Below are 21,028 nucleotides of genomic sequence, written 5' to 3'. Positions count from 1 at the left end.
TTGGTACAGAGTCATGGGAGTAATGACCCTAATTTTTGTTCTCCTCCTCCTGAATTTTGTCCACTTAATCTTTCAGTCGTCTCAAACGAAGTTATTCCTCTGACAAAAGCGCCGAACAAAAATAACCTAACTTTTTTGACAAAAGCCCCAATGCATGTTCGTTCAGACCCTGGATGGAGGTTGATTTACCTGGTTGAGCTGATTTCATTTTTATCTTGCATCACTGAACCACGATTACAATGGAGACTTGTGCACTAATAATAGAACTTGGTTGATTGTCATCCTTAAACCTGTTTCCAACCCCTTCTGTGACTTCACTTGTACTGCTGCCTACATTCTTAACATCTGATATCATCTTTAAATCTCTAGGCTTCTTAATAATCCATCCTCCTTTCCATGTTGGGTATTTGCTTGAATGGTTAGTGGTCTTATATGTGCCAATAAACTCACAGATCTTTTTCCTTTTCTTTTTGGAAACTTTATGTAACCATGTTAATTAAATTATCATTAGTTTTGGAAACAATTGTGGGGTTCATGGATACACTGGCATTTTATAATACTGTGGCCATTGCATTTCCACCCTGGATGGATGCTTATATGATGACCTTATGTGGGTTTGATGTGTTGGTAATTCTATTTGCATATTTGGTTTCTAAATTTACCAATGTACATGTGATGCAGCAATTATTCACACTTTAAGAACCTTACATGAAAATCTCTGATGTGTGTCATGGCATCCTTAATTTGCTTTTCATCTCTATTTAACTTATTTTTGTTTTCTTGTTTTGTAATAGGCTGACTCGTTGCATGTCCATGGTGTTGCAATTCCCACAATTGACGGCATCCGGAATGTTCTTAACCACATTGGGGCTCAAATGGATGGGAAGCAAACACGAGTTCTTTGGATTAACCTTCGCGAGGAGCCGGTAAAGTTGATGACTTGCAAGTTGTTTATTTATTTATTTATTTGTGTGGATAAAGCACCACTATCGGTGTTGTAACGCTGGAAATGTTAAGATTCTAAAAGAGAAAAACGCTTTAGAAAACTTTGACCTCAACAACATTTTTGAAGATAAAGAAATTAAAAAAATCTAGTTGAATATCGATATATGTTAAAAGATTTAGAAGTCATCAAAACACTATTATAAAAAGCATGAACACAAACATACCAACACACAATTTTCAAAAAAAGTACGCCACGATGTGCTGGGAGATGTGCACAAAATATGAATTTTTATATATTTATTATATGCTATATTCATGAATGTTTCATTCAAATGTAATAAAATAAATGTAAAAGGGCACTAATTCCGCAAATTTAAAGGAGGGATTAATAGGTATAAATTAACATTGTTTTCCTTATTATCATATCTAAAGTTATTTTGTTCAAACTTATAATGTGTTTCATCACGATTCACGTGTATCTGAGCAATAGACACGTGTGTCAAGTGTTCAAAACATATCTAGGTCTAAAAAAAATTATAAAAATTAATAGGACATGGTTAGACTTGTGTCTGGCACGTATAAAAAAAGTGTTCGACGAATATCGTTGTTCGACAAAGACATGCCACATGCTTCTTAGCTCATATGAACTCTTATATTAGAAGTCAATTTTGCACAACATTGTGATGAGTTTTATTGGGTAAAATTGCTCACATGTAGTCATTTATCAGATGTGGACATACAAAGTGATGTCTAGATTATTCATTATTATTAGAATTCAGTACAACTGAGTTGACAACCACAATAATCTATAGTCAACTACCATCGCTCAACTACACCAAGTGGATACCATACTGTTTCTAGTTCATGACAAAGTATGCTCTAATGCATTCTTGTACCACCCATGCTGATAAATTTCACTGGTATGTTGACCAGTACACCTTGACTGGCGACTGGCATTCCCTTTGGTATGTGGCATTTTCAGTTTTAATCCATGATGCTCTTGCTTAACTGGTTTCATCTTAGAATGTAATTATTACGTAGTTAACACTTGAGAGAATGAATTCCTCCAACATGACACCCACAAAATGATTCTCCTATAGCTTTCATTCTTTTTATATGGGCAGTGATATATAGGTGGATGACTCTGCTCTTCCACCAATCCTAATGGAACCAAATTTAGGAAATCAATTTCATTAGAGAGAGATTCCCAAATTGGTATAAAAAGCATTAAGCTCAGAATATGCAATTCTATTTGTCAAAAGTTCCGTTATTAGGATCCCAAAAACCTATTTATAGGCATGGGACAGACCACACATACTAGCATTACTTATTACTTATTAGGATAAAGTTTGTCATTTAACTTCCTTTTGGGCGTCAGGGAATTCTCTCTTTAAGGGGGTTTCACTTTTTTTGTTGGCTAGAAATTGGTTGTCAGTGTGTGATGTGTAGGCTTTGCTTGAGATGATTTTGTTTCAATTACGTTCTTTGTATTTCTTTTTCCTTTTGTAAGAGGATGCCTTATCCTCACTCACTTTTTGATTTATCAATAAAATCTTTTGTTGTTGATCAAAACAAAAAAAAAAAAAAAAAAAGGGATGGGAACATCTTGATCACAATTTTCTTCCATTTCTTCATGACTAAAGATGGAGATTTCATCATCATCACAACTTTGTACTATTACCTCACTAAAAAGTGCCTTATGTTGTCCATTATCAAAAGACTTTCTTACTAACACTAATAAAAAATAACTGATTGGGAAACTTTTATAGAATGGTGTCCAAATTCAGAGATGCCTTGGTATTGATGTCCAGACCTTGAAACACTCTTCCTTTGTCACGTTTCAACCAACAAAGGTTGTATGCAAGAATTGTTCCTCGAGCTTTTTCTTCATTTTCTCTCAATTCCTTTGCCTATAAATTTTCAATTGTTTCCACCATTCAGAGGCTCTACTTTTGAAGCTTTGAGACACAAATTTCACCGTCCTTCCATAACATCACAATATTTCAAAAGACTCTCAATACTATACTGTCCAAACATTCAACAAACACATCCAGAATATAACTTTCATGGAATTCAGGAAGTTCATCATCCTAGATGTCATTATTCCCTTTAGATTTAAATCTATTTGAATATGCTTGAAGCCAATGTGGAGCACTAAAAGGATTATCAAAATTGAATTTGATGATCCTTGGAACCATCACTATTATTGGTCAGAATTTGCAAACATTGCACTCTTCCAATCAAGGTTGCAACTTGTTTACTGAACTCTTCAATCTCAGTCCTTTGATTTTGGTTGCCATTGTTTTTTTTCTGTTTGGAGGATTCATCTCAACTTCTTCCAAACTCACAGCAAAAGCTATACCTTGGCCTCCCCTTCTACCTTTGCCCGTTTAAGCCATTAGGCGAAGCACATGACACAGTGATATTGAATCAAGAGCAAAAAAATCTGCAAAATGCCCTCCAAGTCAAACTACTAGTCTCAGTAGTAGCACACTTCAGACGATCAAGGAAATAGCCTAACACCTTAAATCTCCAATTGAACAAAAGAATCACAAAGAACACAACGTCGAGATTGAAAAAACCTTCACAAGACTCAAACAATGATTTGACTCAGATAGACTAGTCAATGCAAGAATAGAAGAATTCGAGCCAATCTAAGCTTCGATTCAATCTTCAAAATCAACTCAAAATGAATTGGAGTTGTTTGTTGATGTCAATACTCAATTAGAAGCCAATTGATGAGTTCAATCGATGAAACAGTCGCACATGTACGACTTAGTTCAAAAATATTTACACGAAAGTGATTCAATATGTTCAGCGGATCAGAGATTGCATTTGAGGCTGTGGATCAACTCGTGATTAAGGTTTATGACTTTGAAACAGTCCAGATAGGCTCGATTCAAAATTTCAAACAGGTTCAAAATTGCAACGAGACTCCCTCTAACAAGATTTGAACCAAAATTAGAACTCTCCAAGTCGATTGGAAGTATCCAATGCAAACTACAAATGAAAGAGAACATTTGGCGTGAATCAGAGACATTGCAAACCAATTTTAGTTTTGAATCCAAGTTTAATAATCTCATATCTCAACTACAAATCCAAGTTCTATCTCAAATAGCGACTTCAAATCTAGTAGGTGCTTAACTTTGGTCGATTGGAAGACATAGAGCTACTAAGCACATAATCTAGTATCTGGGGCTAACGAGCACAAAATTCAGTGTGATCTAGGCTAGTGACCATCACAAAACATTTCTAAGTGTCTCGCAATCAATTTTCAACTCAACTCTAAGATCGGCAACTAAGAATCCAGTAATGATGTTGATATTTGATGGTTGATTGATTATCAAGGTCACAATGAAGTCTCAAGTCATTATTTAAGTTGCTATGAAGTCGAGTCAAGTTCAAATTGTTGTAACCAATCTAGATCAGTCAGTGAGTTCACAAGGTACGAATTCTTTCAAAGACCAAAGAATTCAAACTGGAGGCCATACAAATTCTGCGAAAAGGTTCTAAAGCTAGATCGACACAAGCAAAAGGAAAATTAGCACTCGTATTTCTACAAATTACAAATCAAGTCTAGTTATGACAACTTGACAAGCTGAGTGACTTCCCTCTCAATTCATTCAATCGATTCATGAAATGGAATCATGGAACAAAGAATATGGGCCTTGCTCTGATACCAAACAATGTAACCCAATTTATGAAATCAATATCATAACCAGCTTGGGGGGTAGGCAAATCTTAGATGAGGTGCTTGTGGCGAATGAGTGTGTGGACTCGCGGTTGTGGCAAGGGAAGGAGACGATTATTTGTAAATTAGACATTGAGAAGACATATGATAATGTGAATTGGCAGTTCTTGATGTACATGTTGGAGAGGTTGGGTTTTGGGAATAGGTGGTGGCGTTGGGTTCAATTTTGCATTTCTACCGTGAGGATGTCGATCTTGGCTAATGGGTCCCCGACAGGTTTCTTTCCGACTCATCGAAGGTTGCGGCAAGGTGATCCTTTTATCTCCTTTGTTGTTTATCCTAGTTATGGAGGCTTGGGACATTTGTTGGCAAGAACGGTGCAAGGAGGTTTGTTGAAAGGGTTTGAGGTAGAGGTGGCCCCAGGGGCTGTGGAGGTGTCTCATTTGTTTTATGCAGATGACGCGCTCATGTAATGCAGAGGGCGTCCACATTAGGCATTTGAGATGTGTGTTGTTGTGCTTTGAGGCAGTGTTCGGGCTTTGGGGGCAAAATCAGAATTGATCCCAGTGGGGGAGGTGGCGAGATCTTTTATTTTGGCAGTTATCTTGGGGTGTAAAGTGGTTTCTTTGCCTGTCACATATTTGGGCTTGCCTTTGGGGGCTTCATTTAAGGCAAAAGGGGTATGGGATAGGGTGGTGGATCAAATGCAACGACGATTAGCAGCGGCAGTATTTGTCAAAGGGAGGGCGGCTTACATTGATTAGAGGGGGTTTGGGCGTTCGAAGGTTGGTCTTGTTCAATTTGGCCTTGTTAGGGAAGTGGTTGTGGCATTTTGCGGAGGAGAGGGAGCGACTTTGGAAGAGGGTGGTGGTTGCTAAGTTTGGTGTGGGAAGGGGGGAGTAGTGTTCGGGTAAGGTGGGTCATTCTTATGGTTATGGCTTATGGAAAGGGATTTGGTTTAGTCAGGAGGCGTTTTGGAGAAGGGTGAGGTTGAAAGTGGATGTGGGGGATAGAGTTTGTTTTTGACAGGATAGGTGGTGTGGTGACTTGCCTTTAGAGTTTTGATTCCCTTTGATCTTTGATATTGTTGCTGATTGTGAGGTGTTGGTTGGTGAAGTGAGGGTTGGGGAGGGGCAATTGATGGTGTGGAATGTGCAGTTGCGTCGCAATGTCTAGGATTGGGAGCAAGCTCAGCTAGTGGAACTTCTGGGTTTTTTATATGGTTTGCATCTTGGGAGGGCAGGTCAGGATTCCTTGGTTTGGGATTATCCTAAAACCAAAGGTATTTTTACGGTGTCTTCTTTCTATGGGGCGCTTGTTCAAGATGTGTATGTTCATGATGTCACTATGATTTATCCGTGGAAAGGTGTTTGGGTGTTGGGCTCGCCGTCCAAGGTTGCCTTTTTTGTTTGGACAACAAGCTTGGGCCGTATATTGACTATTGATAATTTGATTCGTTGTGGGCATATTTTGGTAAATTGGTGTTGTCTGTGCAGTGGGGCAACGGAGTCGGTTGACCATTTGCTTATTCATTGTCCGGTCTCTTCTCGTCTTTGGATGCTTGTGGTTGCAGATTTTGGTTTAGTTTGGGTTCAACCTGGTTTTGTGTTCGCAGTTGTGCAAAGTTGGGTAGGGGGGAGGGTTGGGAGGAGGCGTTGAAAGGTTTGGATTCTTGCTTCGCACTGCTTAATGTGGTTGATTTGGTTGGAGCATAATAGGCTGGTGTTTCAAGAGGTGGCTCACTCCATCCCTTGGTTAGAGAGGCGGCTTCTTACAGTTTTGTATAGTTGGGTGATAGGTTAGTAGATCCGGATGCAATGGCTTTTGTAGATTTTGTGGAGGATTTGATTTGGTAGTTTGCCCGGGCTTTTGAGGCCACTTTTGTATTCTTTGCATCATCTTGATGCTTTCTCAATAAAGTTTGGTTATTTATCAAAAAAAAATCATTGGAGATAGAAAAAAGCCTACAAAGGTGTCTTGGGGTGTGTCCAAACACAGGCAGCGTCCCCAATGTGTCCTACAAAAAGATAGTGATTTAAAAATTGGCATGCCATGTGGTGTATCAGACGGGTGGAACCGCACGTGCCCTTGCCATGACACAGATGGACACAAAACCCATCTTCAAATGTTGGTGTTTATTAGGAAACCATTATGAAATTTGTGGATGGCACATGGAATAGTCTTGTAAGAAAACATAACATTGAAGGATAAAATTTTAATAATTTCTGACTGAAAAAATGCAGCCAATTTGAATGTTAGCAATTTGGTGAGCATCAGTTGTAAAGAAGATCAAAAATTAAAAACATAATGCACCTAATGTTTCTATTTGTGGTTAAATATTTTTTATTTTGTTGACCATGTTCAACAACTTGTTTGGCATTTTAAAACTTGATCAGTATTGTAAGATTACTGAAATGCATTGAATTTATATTTTCTTATTTATTGTTTCAATCCTATTTCTGAAGCAGGTGGTATATATTAATGGTCGCCCTTTTGTTCTACGTGATGTGGAGAGGCCCTTCTCCAATCTTGAATATACGGTGTGTTATTGCAAAAACAATGTCATCCTTATAGGTTGCATGTATTTTTGAATATATATATATATATATATGTGTGTGTGTATATTTTTAAATCTTGATGCTACTTTCAGCTTGCATTCCTCTTAACATCTCTATAAATAATAATATTACCTTTTCTTTTCTGGCTTGATTGCATAAATTAATATCTTTTTAGCCGTTGGATTGGATTGGGTTTTGGTTACGTTGGTTGTTTAATGGTTCCTTCATAAGTTTTGGAGTTGATTCAGAGAATACAGGAGTATATCTTTTAATTTCTAGTGGTTGCTGGTTTTCTTAGACTGTACAATTTGTCAATGTAGCAACATGAACTTAAGGATGGGCTTATGTTAGAGCAAATGAACTGTTTAGATCAATTAACTAGTTTCCTTTCTATTTGTATTTCAATTTTAAAATTGTAATCTTTTGTTTTTTTCTCTGATTTTTACAATTATAATCTAATTTGGACTCTTATGTAAGAAATGTAGTTTGATTGGGTTTTTGTGTGTTGTTATTGAACAGTCAAGGCCTTGTGGCATCTGCTTTTTAATTTTGAGTTATGTTAGATTTACAGTAGAAAGAAGAACTAAAGAATAGGAAGAGAGAGAAGACAACACCCAATATATTGCAAATGATTACCCATTAAGGGTGTTCCTCTTAGACAATTATACTTATATTAGAAGAACCAAAGTACGTAAATACTCCTCGGAATAAAATAAAGCATAACACTCCACCTCAAGTTGTTGCAAAGATATCTCTAATGCCAAACCTGCAAATGATAGAATGAAAACTAAGACCTTTGTGAATACATCAGCCAACTAATATTCAGACTTAAAAAAGGCAAACAAAACAAACCCTTATTCAACTTGTTCTTGATGAAGTGTGTTAATTTCAATATACTTGGTTCTATCATGCTAAACTGGATTATGAGCAATATTGTTGGTAGTTTTGTTGTCAGAATACAATGTCATGGGTTCACCACAACCAATTTTGATATCACCTAACAAGGACTAGAGCCACATAAACTCACATGTACCATGAGACATAATCTTGACTCTGCACTGGATCTTGCCACCATTTTGCTTCTTGCCATGCCAAGTGACTACATTCTCCCCTAGAAAGGTGTAGTACCTTGACGTAGTTCGTGTATCATCAACTAAACCTACCCAATATGCATTAGTAAGTGCCTTTGATCTCAAGTGATCATAGTTGAGAGAACAAGATCCCTTTCCCAGGAAGAAGCCTCAAAATTTAATATATTACATCCAAATGCACTGGACAAGGATCATGTATAAACTCACTAACTACCCTCAATGCATATGCAATGTCTAGTCAAGTGTGGGACAAACAAATGAATCTTTCCACAAGTATTTAGTACCTCTCGTTATCTATGAGATCACCGACACCACTGCTAAGACTATGACTAGCTTCAATTGACGAATCTACTGGTCTACATACCAACATGCATGTTTCATGAAGAAGATAAAGAATATCCTTTCTCTATAGATATTTAATTTTGAGTTGAGTCACTCCCCTATATCATTGCCTGTCACCATTATGTCTTTGACATTCACAATAAGAACAATTATCTTATTGTTGTCTCATTTGATGAAAATAGTATGTTCTGCGTTACTTTGCTTGTACCCACATCTCATCATATCCCTAAAGAACCTGTCAAACGAAGCTTTAGGAGACTATTTCAACCAGTAAAGAGCCTTCTTCAACCTACAAACCTTTCCAAAAGTGGATTGAGCTAAGAATCCTGGTGGCATATCTATATATATTTCTTCCTCCAAATCACCATGAAGAAATGTATTCTTCACATCTAGGTATTATAAGGATCAACGTAGATTTGTAATAGGATAAAGTAGAGCACGAATGTAATTCATTTTTTCCATAGGGGCAAAGATCTCCTGATAATCAATACCATAAGTCTGAGTCTCAATCGTCACTTCCACTTTCTACTCAATGGTGAATACCCACTTACAGCTCACTGGTTTCTTTCCATCATGAAGATAAACTAACTCCTACAAAAAGTTGCGGAACAATTTAAAAAAGCAGTATGACTTCTGGCATAGAGCAAGTTAGTTGAAAATTGTGAACATAAAAGACAGAGGAAAGAGAAATCAATGAAGAGCAGTGAATGGAACCCTTCCCAAATACAGAGGACAAAGAGCCATGATTTTAACAAGGCTATTTGAAGAGATGGACTATCCCCAAGAGTCCCAAACACAACTCAACATACTCTTATTGCTACCTTTGGGAGGCTTATTGCCTTTCGTCATGTTTACAAAGGGAATAGCATAGAAACACTACCACTTGATTGATTCAGCAACTCACAATTCCAACAACTCAAAGAAAAGACTTGAACCAAAAAGGGCTGAAAGCATTAAAACAACTCAAAGAAGTCTGAAATAAATGGAAACAAATCAGCAACTCAAAGAAAACAGGCCAGAAAACCACCCTCAATACCACACCCAAGCCAAGCAAAAAAACAGTTGATCGAAGATCTCATAAAAATAGGCATTTTTTTCGGGAAAATTAAACAAAATTTGGAAAAATGCATCTACTTGAGAAAAGTTCAAGAAAAAAACTAGGTAATACCCACCCCTAGTCAATCATACTGATTTTGATTTTGATTTTGATTTTGATTTTGATTTTGTTTTTGTTTTTGTTTTTATGACTACGCATAAATACTAAAGACATGAAAAAGGAGTATAGTACTGGTAATGGGGTCGTCAAGGATGAAGATCAAGATTTGATACCTTTAGAAGCACGACACTGTTAAGAAGGTGACGTCTCTATGTCAGACACCTACACTCTTGGATACTCTCAAACACATGTTCAATGTTCTTTTTTCCGTGTCCATAATTAAAAGTAAAAATCATAATTTCACACCCGTGTCCAACACTCATCATGTCTATCACAAAAAAATAAACATAAGACCAACACTTCTTAGACATTTGTTAACACGTGATTTTCAAAGTTTAAGAAGTTTCACATAAATTTAAATCAAAAATAAAAAAAGATGCTAAAATGTATTAGTAGATGGCTTAAGATGATGAGGGAAATGTTGCAATTATATATGTTCATTATAGCTTGTCTGATTTTTTACTATTATGGTTCAGTAGTCTAGAAATTCATGTAAACATTCCCACTTTGTTGGAGTTTTCTATTTGATGTGTCTGTGTCATATCCATGTCTATGCTTTATAGCTGATACCATGTTAGATTCACAATGGACAGAATAAATAAATAAGAAGAGAGAGAAGAGAACACTCAGTGTATGCTTAATGATAGAATCCCATTCACAATTAGGATTCTTTTCTTAGACACTTATATTATATTATAATATCCAAAGTACATAAATGTTGGAATGTGTCCCACATCGGCTGGAGTTAACCCATCTGTACTGGTTATGAGGCTCAAGTTTTCCTTTCCTGAATACCTGGGTTTTAAGGAGTAGTATGGGTTAGGCTTTTCAATTTGGTATCAGAGCTTAGTTGAGTTTGTGATTGTTGTGCCGTTTGTTCGGCTTTTGTATGTTGTGGTCTAGGAGGGTGTGTTGGAATGTGTCCCACATCGCCTGGAGTTGCCTCATCTGTACTGGTTATAAGGCTCTAGTTTCCCTTTTCTTAATACATGGGTTTTAAGGAGAAGTGTGGGCTCGGCTTTTCAATTATAAATACCCTTCAGATTAAAATAAAAATAACACATAATGAGTTAAAATTTAGCTAGCTTGTGCATCAGGAATATTTTATGATATTTAATGAATTTATAGAAATGGTTAAGCTTGAGGAGTGGTACTGTTTTGTAGTTAAGGCTTGGTTCCTATGGACTTCATCAAGATTCTAAATCCAGTTTAGTTACAAAATAATTTAGTTTTTTTCACTCTTTAACCATGTTTGGAATTTAATTTTGAATTTCTAATTTTCTTTTGTTCCTATTAACCAAGAAAAAAAGCAGTTTAACTTCTTTACATTTTTTGCTCCCAACTCTCTCTCTCTCTCTCTCTCTCTCTCTCTTTATTGATCAACATTTTTTTCATATTTGTTTTTACGGCATCCACATTTGTGTCACACATTAATAGCTTTGTGTCTTTGGGGCCTCATCACTGGAGTCCGCATTAAACTTTTCTTCCTTGCTTCCAATTTCTAGTTTTAGCTTTTTCAACACTTATAACTTTTACATTAAATTAGGGTATCAACAGGGATCGGGTTGAACAAATGGAAGCTCGATTGAAAGAAGATATCCTACTGGAGGCTGCAAGGTACTTTCTTTGGCTGCAATTTGTTTTTCATTTCTAGTGTATTACACAGTGTTATTAAAAACGCGCCTAGGCCCAAGGCACAATCAGTGCACTTCGGAGCATCTTAGGCCGGGCGATGTAAAACAAGCCCCATAAAGGCGCATGAAGCATGCTTCTTTTAAAAAATATTTGTTTATTACAATTGCAGCTCTTAATTTCACTTGATCACTTTTATATATTTATTTATTAGTTTTTTTTTTGTTTACCTGCAGCTGTACTGGATTAAACCCCTAAACATACATTCTACCTAACACTTTTTGAGTCTTAATTATACAAAGACAGTGGCTAGATAAAGCTTTCTCTTCGACTAGACTAAGAGTTGTCATTCTTCTTCTTCTTCATCGCCACCTTATCCTTCTCTGTGCTTACCTTGTTCAACACTTTGACTTCGTTGTTGTTTCAATTGTTTAAGATTTATGAGTTTGATGTTTGTGTTATGTGAACCTTGCATTATTTATCTATGATAACATATTGGTGTTTGTTGGTATTTATGTTTTCATATATTTAATATTTCATTTTATTTTTGTCGAATCTTGAATTATTTGCTTATATTAAATTATCTATTTTTTATCGTTACTCATAAGCCTCACTTCGATGAAGCTCGCACCTCGCCTTGCACCTAAGCCCTAGGAAACCGTGGTGCTTTAGTGCGCCTATCACCTTTAATAACACTGGTATTACATTAATTGTATAATTGCCTTTACAATTGATGTTCTTGCTTTGCATGATAGCAAATTTTATTTGCACACCTGACTCAACAGATATGGAAATAAGATCCTTGTAACTGATGAACTTCCAGATGGTCAGATGGTGGATCAATGGGAACCGGTGACACGTGATTCTGTTAAAACACCACTCGAGGTATACCTATCTGTTACTTCAGTCATGAGGGTTGTGGAAACACAATTTACTCTACAGGTTCTTGTATTTATCTCAATTGTGTTTCTGCAAGCTAGGTGTATGAAGAATTGCAAGCAAAACGGTACCTTGTTGACTATGAACGTGTTCCTGTAACAGATGAGAAATCACCAAAGGAGCAGGATTTTGATATTTTGGTGAGTGTCCATGTTTTTGCTTTTGGTTTAATTTATGTCATTAGTTTTCAAAGAGACTTGCCATCTGATACTTCAGTGAAACCTGTTAACATGGTTCCTTGGGAAATGTAACTCATCCCATTTTATATGTATTACTTGTTAATCATTTGATGCATGACAGAGCTCCCATTATGTCATTCCTTGTTGGAAGTGTTAGCTACTTGTAGTGATGTCTTTTCATGCTTGTGTCTGCATGTGAGGTTTCGTTATACATGTTTGCTCTGCCCAAAAAAAAAATATTCTGGAGGTTTGCTATATTGGCAACTTCACTAAATGCCCATCCTCTTATTATGGTTGTAAAGACGTGACTATAAATACCCTTTAAAGGTTTTGATTTATATGAATGTCATTCCATGTTTGAGATAATAAGAAATGGAACATCATTTTGAATTCTCATTTTAGCATAAAAGGTGCCAATTGAGGCAGTGTGCTAATATCATTGTTGAATTGTTTTTAATGCATTTTCCAATCTGTGGAGAGTTGTGAGTTAGTGTCCTTTTAGCAATGTCTTAGAGGGAGGAAAAGATAAATTGAGTGTGCCAATTTCAGGAAATTAGTGCTTTTTCAATTTTTTTTGATAGACAAGGTACTTTGTCTTCCCCCTTGGGAGGTGCATGGGGTGGCAGCGTTAGTCATTAGTTGTTTCCTCAGATGGTAATAAGGGAACAACTGGCATTAGAAGGAACGTGTGTGCAATGCAGCTGGTCTAAGTCGGGTCAATTCTGGGCAGAGAGGAACCCAGGTGGGATTCTTCCAGTCTATAGCATTCCTTGAAAGAGCTTAGGCCCAGAGGGGTGGGTTGAACCAGCAGATTGTATTTTGGGCCTTTTTTTAGGAGTTATGAGGTAAAATAGAATGGATTGGCAGTTTCAGAAGGCTAATTGGGATCCAATTCCTATGCGAGCCACGGTTGGAAAAGGGAAACTATTGGCAGGTGAGTTCTAGTGGTGATCATAGGAAGCCCGAGGCAGATGAAAGGATCCAGGAAGGAAAGAACTAGAGCAAGACCCAGTGAATGGGTCACAGGGCCTTTTTTTTGGGTGAAAGGAGAGAGGGGTCTTGCGCCTTTCATGGGTAGGTGGAATTGAGGGAGGGGATAATCTAAATAGAAGAAGCTATCAGAAGTTGGTTCTCATGTTGGTTTGGTTTCTGAAGTGTCTGATGAAGACAAGGAGAGCTTGGGCAATGACAACTTCAAAGATCTAGCCTACCAGCACTTTGAGGTTAGTTCCTTCCATGATCTGGGGTATCTTTTGTTTAGGGGAGAAGGTGGTTGCAATCCCAACCAAATAGGTGGTTGTGGAGTTTCTTAGAATGGCTATTGGTTGTCTTAATTGCCTAAGTTGGTGGTTTTGTATGCTGTATTTTGTTAGAGTCCATTTAACTACTTATACTTTGGGTGGAGATGCTTACCAACTGGTATTGCATGTGCCTGAGGGCTGAGGAAAATGTAAATCACCTTATGCTTCAAGTGAGGATGGTAGAAACCTTTGGTATGTGGTCTCTCCATATTAGGGATCCATAAGAAAGTAGCCCAATTACAATTTTTAATTTGATTAGTTTACACATTGTTGTGGTTGTTTCTGGATAAGGTTTACACTAGCATGGTTGGCCATCTGTTTTGTCTAATGGAGTATCTAGGGAAGAGGATAGATAAGGAATTTTGAGGATATTGGGATGCCTTGTCTATAGATTGAGGAATTCTATGCTTTAAACTTCCACTTTGGATGGAATTCCTCGGGTCTTTTATCTCTTTTATTGATTTCTTAGATAACTAGTCCTTTATGGAGAGGACTTAGTATTGCATGATATTAATATACTTCCATCTACACTGAAATCTTTTATTTAGAAAAGCAAGTGTTTAAAGATGTTAGAATTCAAAGATTGAAGAATTTAAATATATAAAAAAAAAATAATGAATGGAAGACAAAAGCCCTATGCAACACCAAATATCTTAGGCACTTAAACCTAAGTAAAATGCCCAAAAAAAATTTATATTAACGGACTTTTTCAGACTTTTTTTATTCTTTACTTACAAACAAAGTATGTATGTTTTTATTTGTAAACAATTCCCACTTGGAAGCTAGGGAAATATGGTGGCCAGGTAATCTCAGAAGCAAAGTGAGACTAAAGATTTGGACCTTGTTAAACTTACTAAGCCCATAAACATGACCCAAAATGACTAATTAAGCCTGTAAACAAAAAGCATTGAGTTCACCTTTGTAACAAAACTTTCATGTGTATCTATCCCAATCTTGGAACACTAAGTAATTGAAAAACTTTAAAACTTCATGAACCAAATCTTGAAAATTTTCTCAAATCTTAAAATCAAATCCAGTGGTATTATTCAGCTGGTCCTCTTCCCAAGCGTAATTATGTACGAGTTATAGAAACATATTGGTTCAGTTCTTGGATATATCCACATGATGTGCATTATATTGGCATGTGACTGTGGCACAAAGCTCTGATAGGACACTTTTATCACCTAAATGTTATATGAATTTGATTCATGGATTGTGTATCTGTGTACCATGTACATTTTGCACATATAAGATGCTTGGATTGTAGAACTTTTGTGTTGGATGTGGTTGTGGCATGTAGTCAGCATTTCTAATTTTCCTGTAAAAGATCTGCAGAGATGTCACTTGTTTCCTCTCTTTTTTCTTTTTTTCCTTCTTTTTAGGTTAATAAAATTTCTCAAGCTGATATAAACACAGAGATAATTTTTAATTGCCAAATGGGGCGTGGAAGAACTACAACTGGGATGGTGATTGCTACATTGGTCTATCTTAATCGAATTGGAGCATCTGGTAGTTGTTTTTGCTTTATGAATTCTCTTGTTTGCTTTATTATATTGTCTCATGATCTTATGTTGTTCATATGGTGTGGTGCTTGTCAAGTTTATGGCCTGTTCAATTCTGCTAGGATATTAACTAGAACCTGCTCATGAGGATTTGTTCGCTGAGCCATACAATTATTTTTGCCTGTGAAAAGCCTTACGTCGAAAGCCTTGTTATGTGTAAAATAGTAGTTTCCATCTTATTTTCAGTGATGGGGTTGAGACTTTCAAAAAGAGTGGTTTTGTCAAGGCTTTTGATCAAAAGAGCAGATACTTGATAGACATGTTAAGGAATGGGACATGAAGCCAACTGAGACTCAAATGTGTCGAGGGAAAATGTGTTGCAGAGACTGAATATTATCAAAGGGTTTAAATTGAAAACTTGAAAATAAGAAACCAAATCGAAAGCTTAGATCAAACTTTTAATATGAGAGAGAGGTGACGTGTCTACACAAGCACCTCTTAAGCTCCTCCCTTTTTTCTTTTTCTATTTATCTTTTGAAATAGATACATAATGAATACACTTGGCAGCCTCTAAATAAGTAGAGCAAGGCACACACATGGGAGTTGTCAACCCACCCTCACCCTTGAGTCCTCTCTTTTAAACTAAGAAGTGCAGACACTTCTAAAAAAATGACGGGTATGCGTCGGACACCTGACACTGACACTCCTCAAACACTCTCGGACATGTGTCCGATGCTCTTTTTCTATGTCCATAATTAAAAATAAAATTTTTAATTTTGAACACGTGTCCCACACTCATTTTCCAACGTGTCCATTTCTTGGCCATGTGTCACGGGTTGCCTTGCAAGGCTAACTCCGTGACGTTTCGCTCGCGGTGATGTGGCCATTTGAGTGCTCAAGAGTGGCCGTTGGAAGTGCCCCAACGTGGCCTAACATTGGCCCCAAGCAGCCCAAGGCATGTAGGCCACTAATAGCCAGCAAACGGCAAAGCCGCAGCCCATGTTAGTAGCCAACCAGTGCTGCCAGCAGCCAGCAATGGCAGCCAACAGTGCAGAATTTTGGCGCGTTGTTTGGACATTCAAACAAAGGAGTTTCGGGTTGAAATTTTTACCATAAAGAGGTCTTGGGGGAAGTGTTTTCCCGACTAAGCTTCGTGATTTTTCTCAATTTGTGGAATTTATGAAAAATCATTATGACTCCTCGGACATATTGATGTTTCCTCCTGCCAGAAGACAAGTTACTTAACAAGCATATATAAGGGGGCAAGGTGTGCTACCTACCTACCTACCTCCCTGCCCAAACTGGGCTTCAAGTGAGCAACCTTGGGGCAACTCAAGGACGGGCTTTAGGTATCCAGAGGGGTGTCTAGAGTCTCCATGTGAGTTTGGGGGCCCCGTGGACGGTGCAATAATGTAAGCACTGCGCATGTCCTCCCAAGGGAGAGATTCACTACGTTGTTTCCATTATGCCACGCAATATGGCATCTTTGGGACTCATTTTGGACCGAATGGGCTATCGAGGCACCACTAAAGGCCTCGTGTGCCAACTCAAGTGCTTGGTTTGGGTTCAACCTTGCACGAGGGGATTCCGTGGCTTAAGCTAAGCGGTTGGAAGGCAACACCGCATATGTGGGTTATCGAATGAAGGCATCAAACTACGTATTGAGTAAGTCCATTGAGGGACTACATTATGCTACAAGCAAGCTACGGATTGAGACATTGCCTTACTCATGTTACACGTTGGTGCAACGCTAAGGTGCGCAATGGCCTTAGGCGGAATCTAACACACGTGTTGGCACGAGGATTACGCCGTGGGCGAGAGATTGACCCTTGGTGGCTTGTGGGTTTCGCATGACCAAGTGGCCATCCAATATGCATCTATTGAGGCATGCTTGACCCTACGACACTTCGAGATGCTATCAAAGACCCAACATGCAATGTTGGCTTGTCGGCTAAGTTGAGGACCTTCGCTAGCACATTGTTGTGTGGCTAGGCACCTTGATGACATAAACCTAAGTTGGGCGAGCACCTTGCTTGAGGTAAGCTTGGCGCTATGAAGTGACTTATGCCGTGCTTGGTGCACTTAAGGCGTTAGGCCTACTTGTGGCATCCGAGGGAAGACGGGGCTTCCTTGTGAAGTTGTTTTGCTTGACAAAGCATTAGGCCCTAATGTTCAAACGGGTGAGACCATCAACACTCGCGAGCTATGGTGGGCTTAAACTTGGTAGAGTTTGAGTGCCACACGGGCGAAAAATTGATCCGCTGCGCCTCTAAAGAAGTCGGCCCGTGACACTATGTCTAGCTCTAAAAAATAAACGTGAGACCAACACTTCTTGGACATTTGCTAACTAATAATTTTTAAAGTGAGAATTTGATGTAAATATCTTTTCTTTTCTTTTTTTCTTTTCTTTTGATAAATTGATATAAATATCTCATACCCTTACAAATACATAATTATTAAGAATAATCCTATTGAAATTTCACTTAAAATAAAATGAAAAATAAAAAAGAGACGTAAATGTATTAGTAGGTGGCTTAGGAGGATGAGAGAAACTTTGCTATTATGTATGTTTGCAGTTTGTCTAATTTTGGATGCAGTTGTTTGAGCATGTGCACCTTGCTTATATTAATATGATTAGGATAAATTACTGTTTTTACTTTCTACAATGGTCCAGTAGTCTAAAAAATCATATAAGAGAATTAGAATTAAGATTTACTCTGTATAAAGTAATTATTTAAATTTTTACAAATTATGCACATATATAACTATCTAATATAACATATTCCTAGTAATATAATATCAAGATATAACTATTTGTGTTGTGTCCAAGTCGTGTCTATGTTTTTCTTTTTTGGAATTAGTTAGAATTGTATAATACAAATAAAGTGATGAGAAAAAGAGAAAGAGGGATGAGGAAGAGGAAAAAATCTGCATGGAAAGAGAGGTTTTCCCAAAATTAGGGTTTTTCTCTTAATCTCATGTATTTGTACTAATAAGAAGATAAATACAGAATTATCCCTCAACTCATAACTTAACACTACCCCTCAAGTTAGTGCATAGATGATAGATATCTCTTATGCTTAACTTGCACACAATGGGATGAAAAACCTTATTATTCAGCCCTTTAGTGAATACATAGATCTTTTGATTACAAATCACGCCACTATTCAGTTTCTCCTTGATAAAATGTTTGTCAATCTCTATATGTTTAATGTATCATGCTAAATTGGATTGGGAGCAATGTTAATAGCAGCCTTAGTATCACAATATAGTTTCATGGGTCTACTACTTAACAAACCTAAGTCAACTAATAAAACTTGAAGCCACATGAGCTCACAAATGCCATTCTCTATGGCCCGATATTCTACTTCTATTGCTGCAGTCAACTTGACTACAACTGCTTGTTTCTTGCTTTGCCAAGTTACCAAATTCCCTCCTGCAAAAGTACAATAACATAAGGTAGACCTCCTATCATCAATCGCACTAACCCAATCTGCATCAATGAATACCTCCAACATCAAATGACTATTGGAGAACAAGCTCCCTTTTCCAGGTGTTGATTTGAGATACCTCATGATCCGATTAACTACATCCAAATGTCAATTCAAGGGTCCTGCATAAATTGGCTTACAACACCAATTGCATATGCAATGTTTGGCCTAGTGTGAGAAAGGTATATTAATTTCCCTACATGCCTCTACTATCTTCCCTTGTCCACATGATATTCATCACTACTGCTAAGTCTGTGATTGGCCTTTATGGGAGAATCCGCTGATCTACATCCCAACTATTTTCTCAAGTAGATCTATGATATACTTCCATTGAGAAATAAAGATGCTCTTATCTGATCTAGCAATCTCAATCCCAAGAAAGTATCGTAAAGGACCAAGGTCTTTGATTTCAAATTCCTTAGAAAGTTAAGCTTTAATCTGAAGCATTTCCTCTACATCATTACTAGTCATTACTATGCCATCCACTAGATAAACATAGTGATCTAAGTGTAGTGATTTTATTTTCATGCCCTTTAATGAACATAGCATGATTACCATGGCTTTGCTTATGTTCAAACATCAGCATAACCTTAAGGAACCTGTCAAACCAAGCTTTAGGAGAATGTTTCAATCTGCATAGTGCCTTTTTTAACTCACAAACCTTTCCATCAGTGGTTGGAGAAGAGAACCCTAGAAGGCCATTCATATATACTTCTTCCAACATTCATATATACTTCTTCCAAATCACCATTAGCATCTGGCTGCTATAGTGGCTATCCCATATTTGCTACATAGGGAAGGACATGAATGGAATTCATTTTAGCCACCAAAGCAAAGGTCTCCTAATAGTCAATGCCATAAGTCTAAGTGAACCGTTTACCAGCTAGCCTCACCTTATATCTCTCAATAGTCCCATCAGCTCTTTGTTTAATAGTGAACACCCATTTCCAACCTACAACCCTTTTTCCCAATGGTAGAGAAACTGACTTCCAAGTGCCATTCTTACTCAAAGCTGTCATCTCCGCTATCCTAGCTTTTTCCGACCTAGGATTATTAATTGCTTCATTCCAACCCTACAGAATAGGTACAGAGGACAAAGACGAAACAAAGGCACGGTATGACGGAGATAAGGAGTCATAGGACACAAATTTAGATACAGGATGTTAAGCGAGAGTTCCAACACCTTTCCTAATAGCAATAGGAAGTCTATCATCCACTATATGAACATCCCCAACAGGAACATCATTAGTAGTGTAGTAGTAGTAGTAGTAGTAGTAGCCAAAGACTCATTACTTGAAGACTCCATAGAAGGATATGCAATTGGGGCCGAAGATGGTGGCAGCAAATTGGTTGATTGTTCTTTATCGCCGCAAGTAAGTCTTGAGATCTAACCTATCCAACCTACTAGACTCCCCCTGAACACACTTATCTTTCTCCCCCTTACAACATGTCTCCTCCCCCCACCACAAATAGTGGGAAAAAAACATGAATCTGGGCAAACCATCTTTTCCTTAGTAAAAACCTTCCCTTGAAGTGAATAAGGGCTCAAACTCACAAAAGATAACATCCATAATAACATAAACCTTGCAAGAGTGAGGATCGTAAGACTTATACCCTTTATGAGTAGAAGAGTAACCAATAAAGATACACTGCAGAGCCTTGGGATATAGTTTGCTGCATGTGGGATGAGAATTATGAATAAAGCAAACACAAGCAAACACCTTGGAGGAGAGAGAGATAGGGAGGACAAAATTGTGTGGAAGAAGGTCAAGATGGCGTTTAAACTGGAGTACACTAGAAGGCATACATTTAATAAGATATGTAGTAGTAAGGATCGCATCACCCCAAAATGGTTTAGGAACCTTCATCATGAACATCAGAGAAAAAGCAACCTCAAGAAGATGACGCTGTTTTGCATTCGATGGCAACATTTTGTTCAAAAGTACCAACACAATTGGTTTGATAAAGAATACCATCCTCTTTGAGATTTGCCTAAAACTCATCATCAATGTGTTCAATGTCATTATCACTCCAAAGGACTTTAATGGGGGTGGCAAACTGATTAAGCACTATTTTATGAAATGTCTTAAAGCAAGAAAAACTTCACTTTTGGTCTAAAGCAAATACACCCAAGTAACACA

The 21,028-nt window shown here is 37.5% G+C and overlaps 1 protein-coding gene across 25 annotated transcripts in view; it reads left to right on the top strand.

The window, feature by feature from the left end:
* Nucleotides 1-21,028, top strand: part of LOC114256974 (metal ion-binding protein) — a 41,335-nt gene that overhangs the window by 752 nt on the left and 19,555 nt on the right. For 4 of the 25 annotated variants that reach the window (XM_028196680.2, XM_082912826.1, XM_082912828.1 and 1 more), the window contains exons 2-7: nucleotides 795-926; nucleotides 7,105-7,176; nucleotides 11,390-11,460; nucleotides 12,261-12,360; nucleotides 12,456-12,554; nucleotides 15,277-15,403. In XM_028196680.2, the coding sequence (XP_028052481.2) occupies nucleotides 795-926; nucleotides 7,105-7,176; nucleotides 11,390-11,460; nucleotides 12,261-12,360; nucleotides 12,456-12,554; nucleotides 15,277-15,403 (601 nt within the window). Of the gene's footprint in view, nucleotides 1-9; nucleotides 180-794; nucleotides 927-7,101; nucleotides 7,177-11,389; nucleotides 11,461-12,260; nucleotides 12,361-12,455; nucleotides 12,555-15,276; nucleotides 15,404-21,028 lie in introns of those variants that run through there. The other 21 variants (XM_082912830.1, XM_082912825.1, XM_082912827.1 and 18 more) reach the window with 10 other exon arrangements.

Source organism: Camellia sinensis, unplaced genomic scaffold (assembly GCF_055761805.1).
Source record: "Camellia sinensis isolate YWXY unplaced genomic scaffold, ASM5576180v1 Unanchor6, whole genome shotgun sequence".
Classification (NCBI taxonomy): domain Eukaryota; kingdom Viridiplantae; phylum Streptophyta; class Magnoliopsida; order Ericales; family Theaceae; genus Camellia; species Camellia sinensis.
Note: the sequence above shows the minus strand (reverse complement) of the source record. Positions and strands in the feature narration are given on the sequence as shown.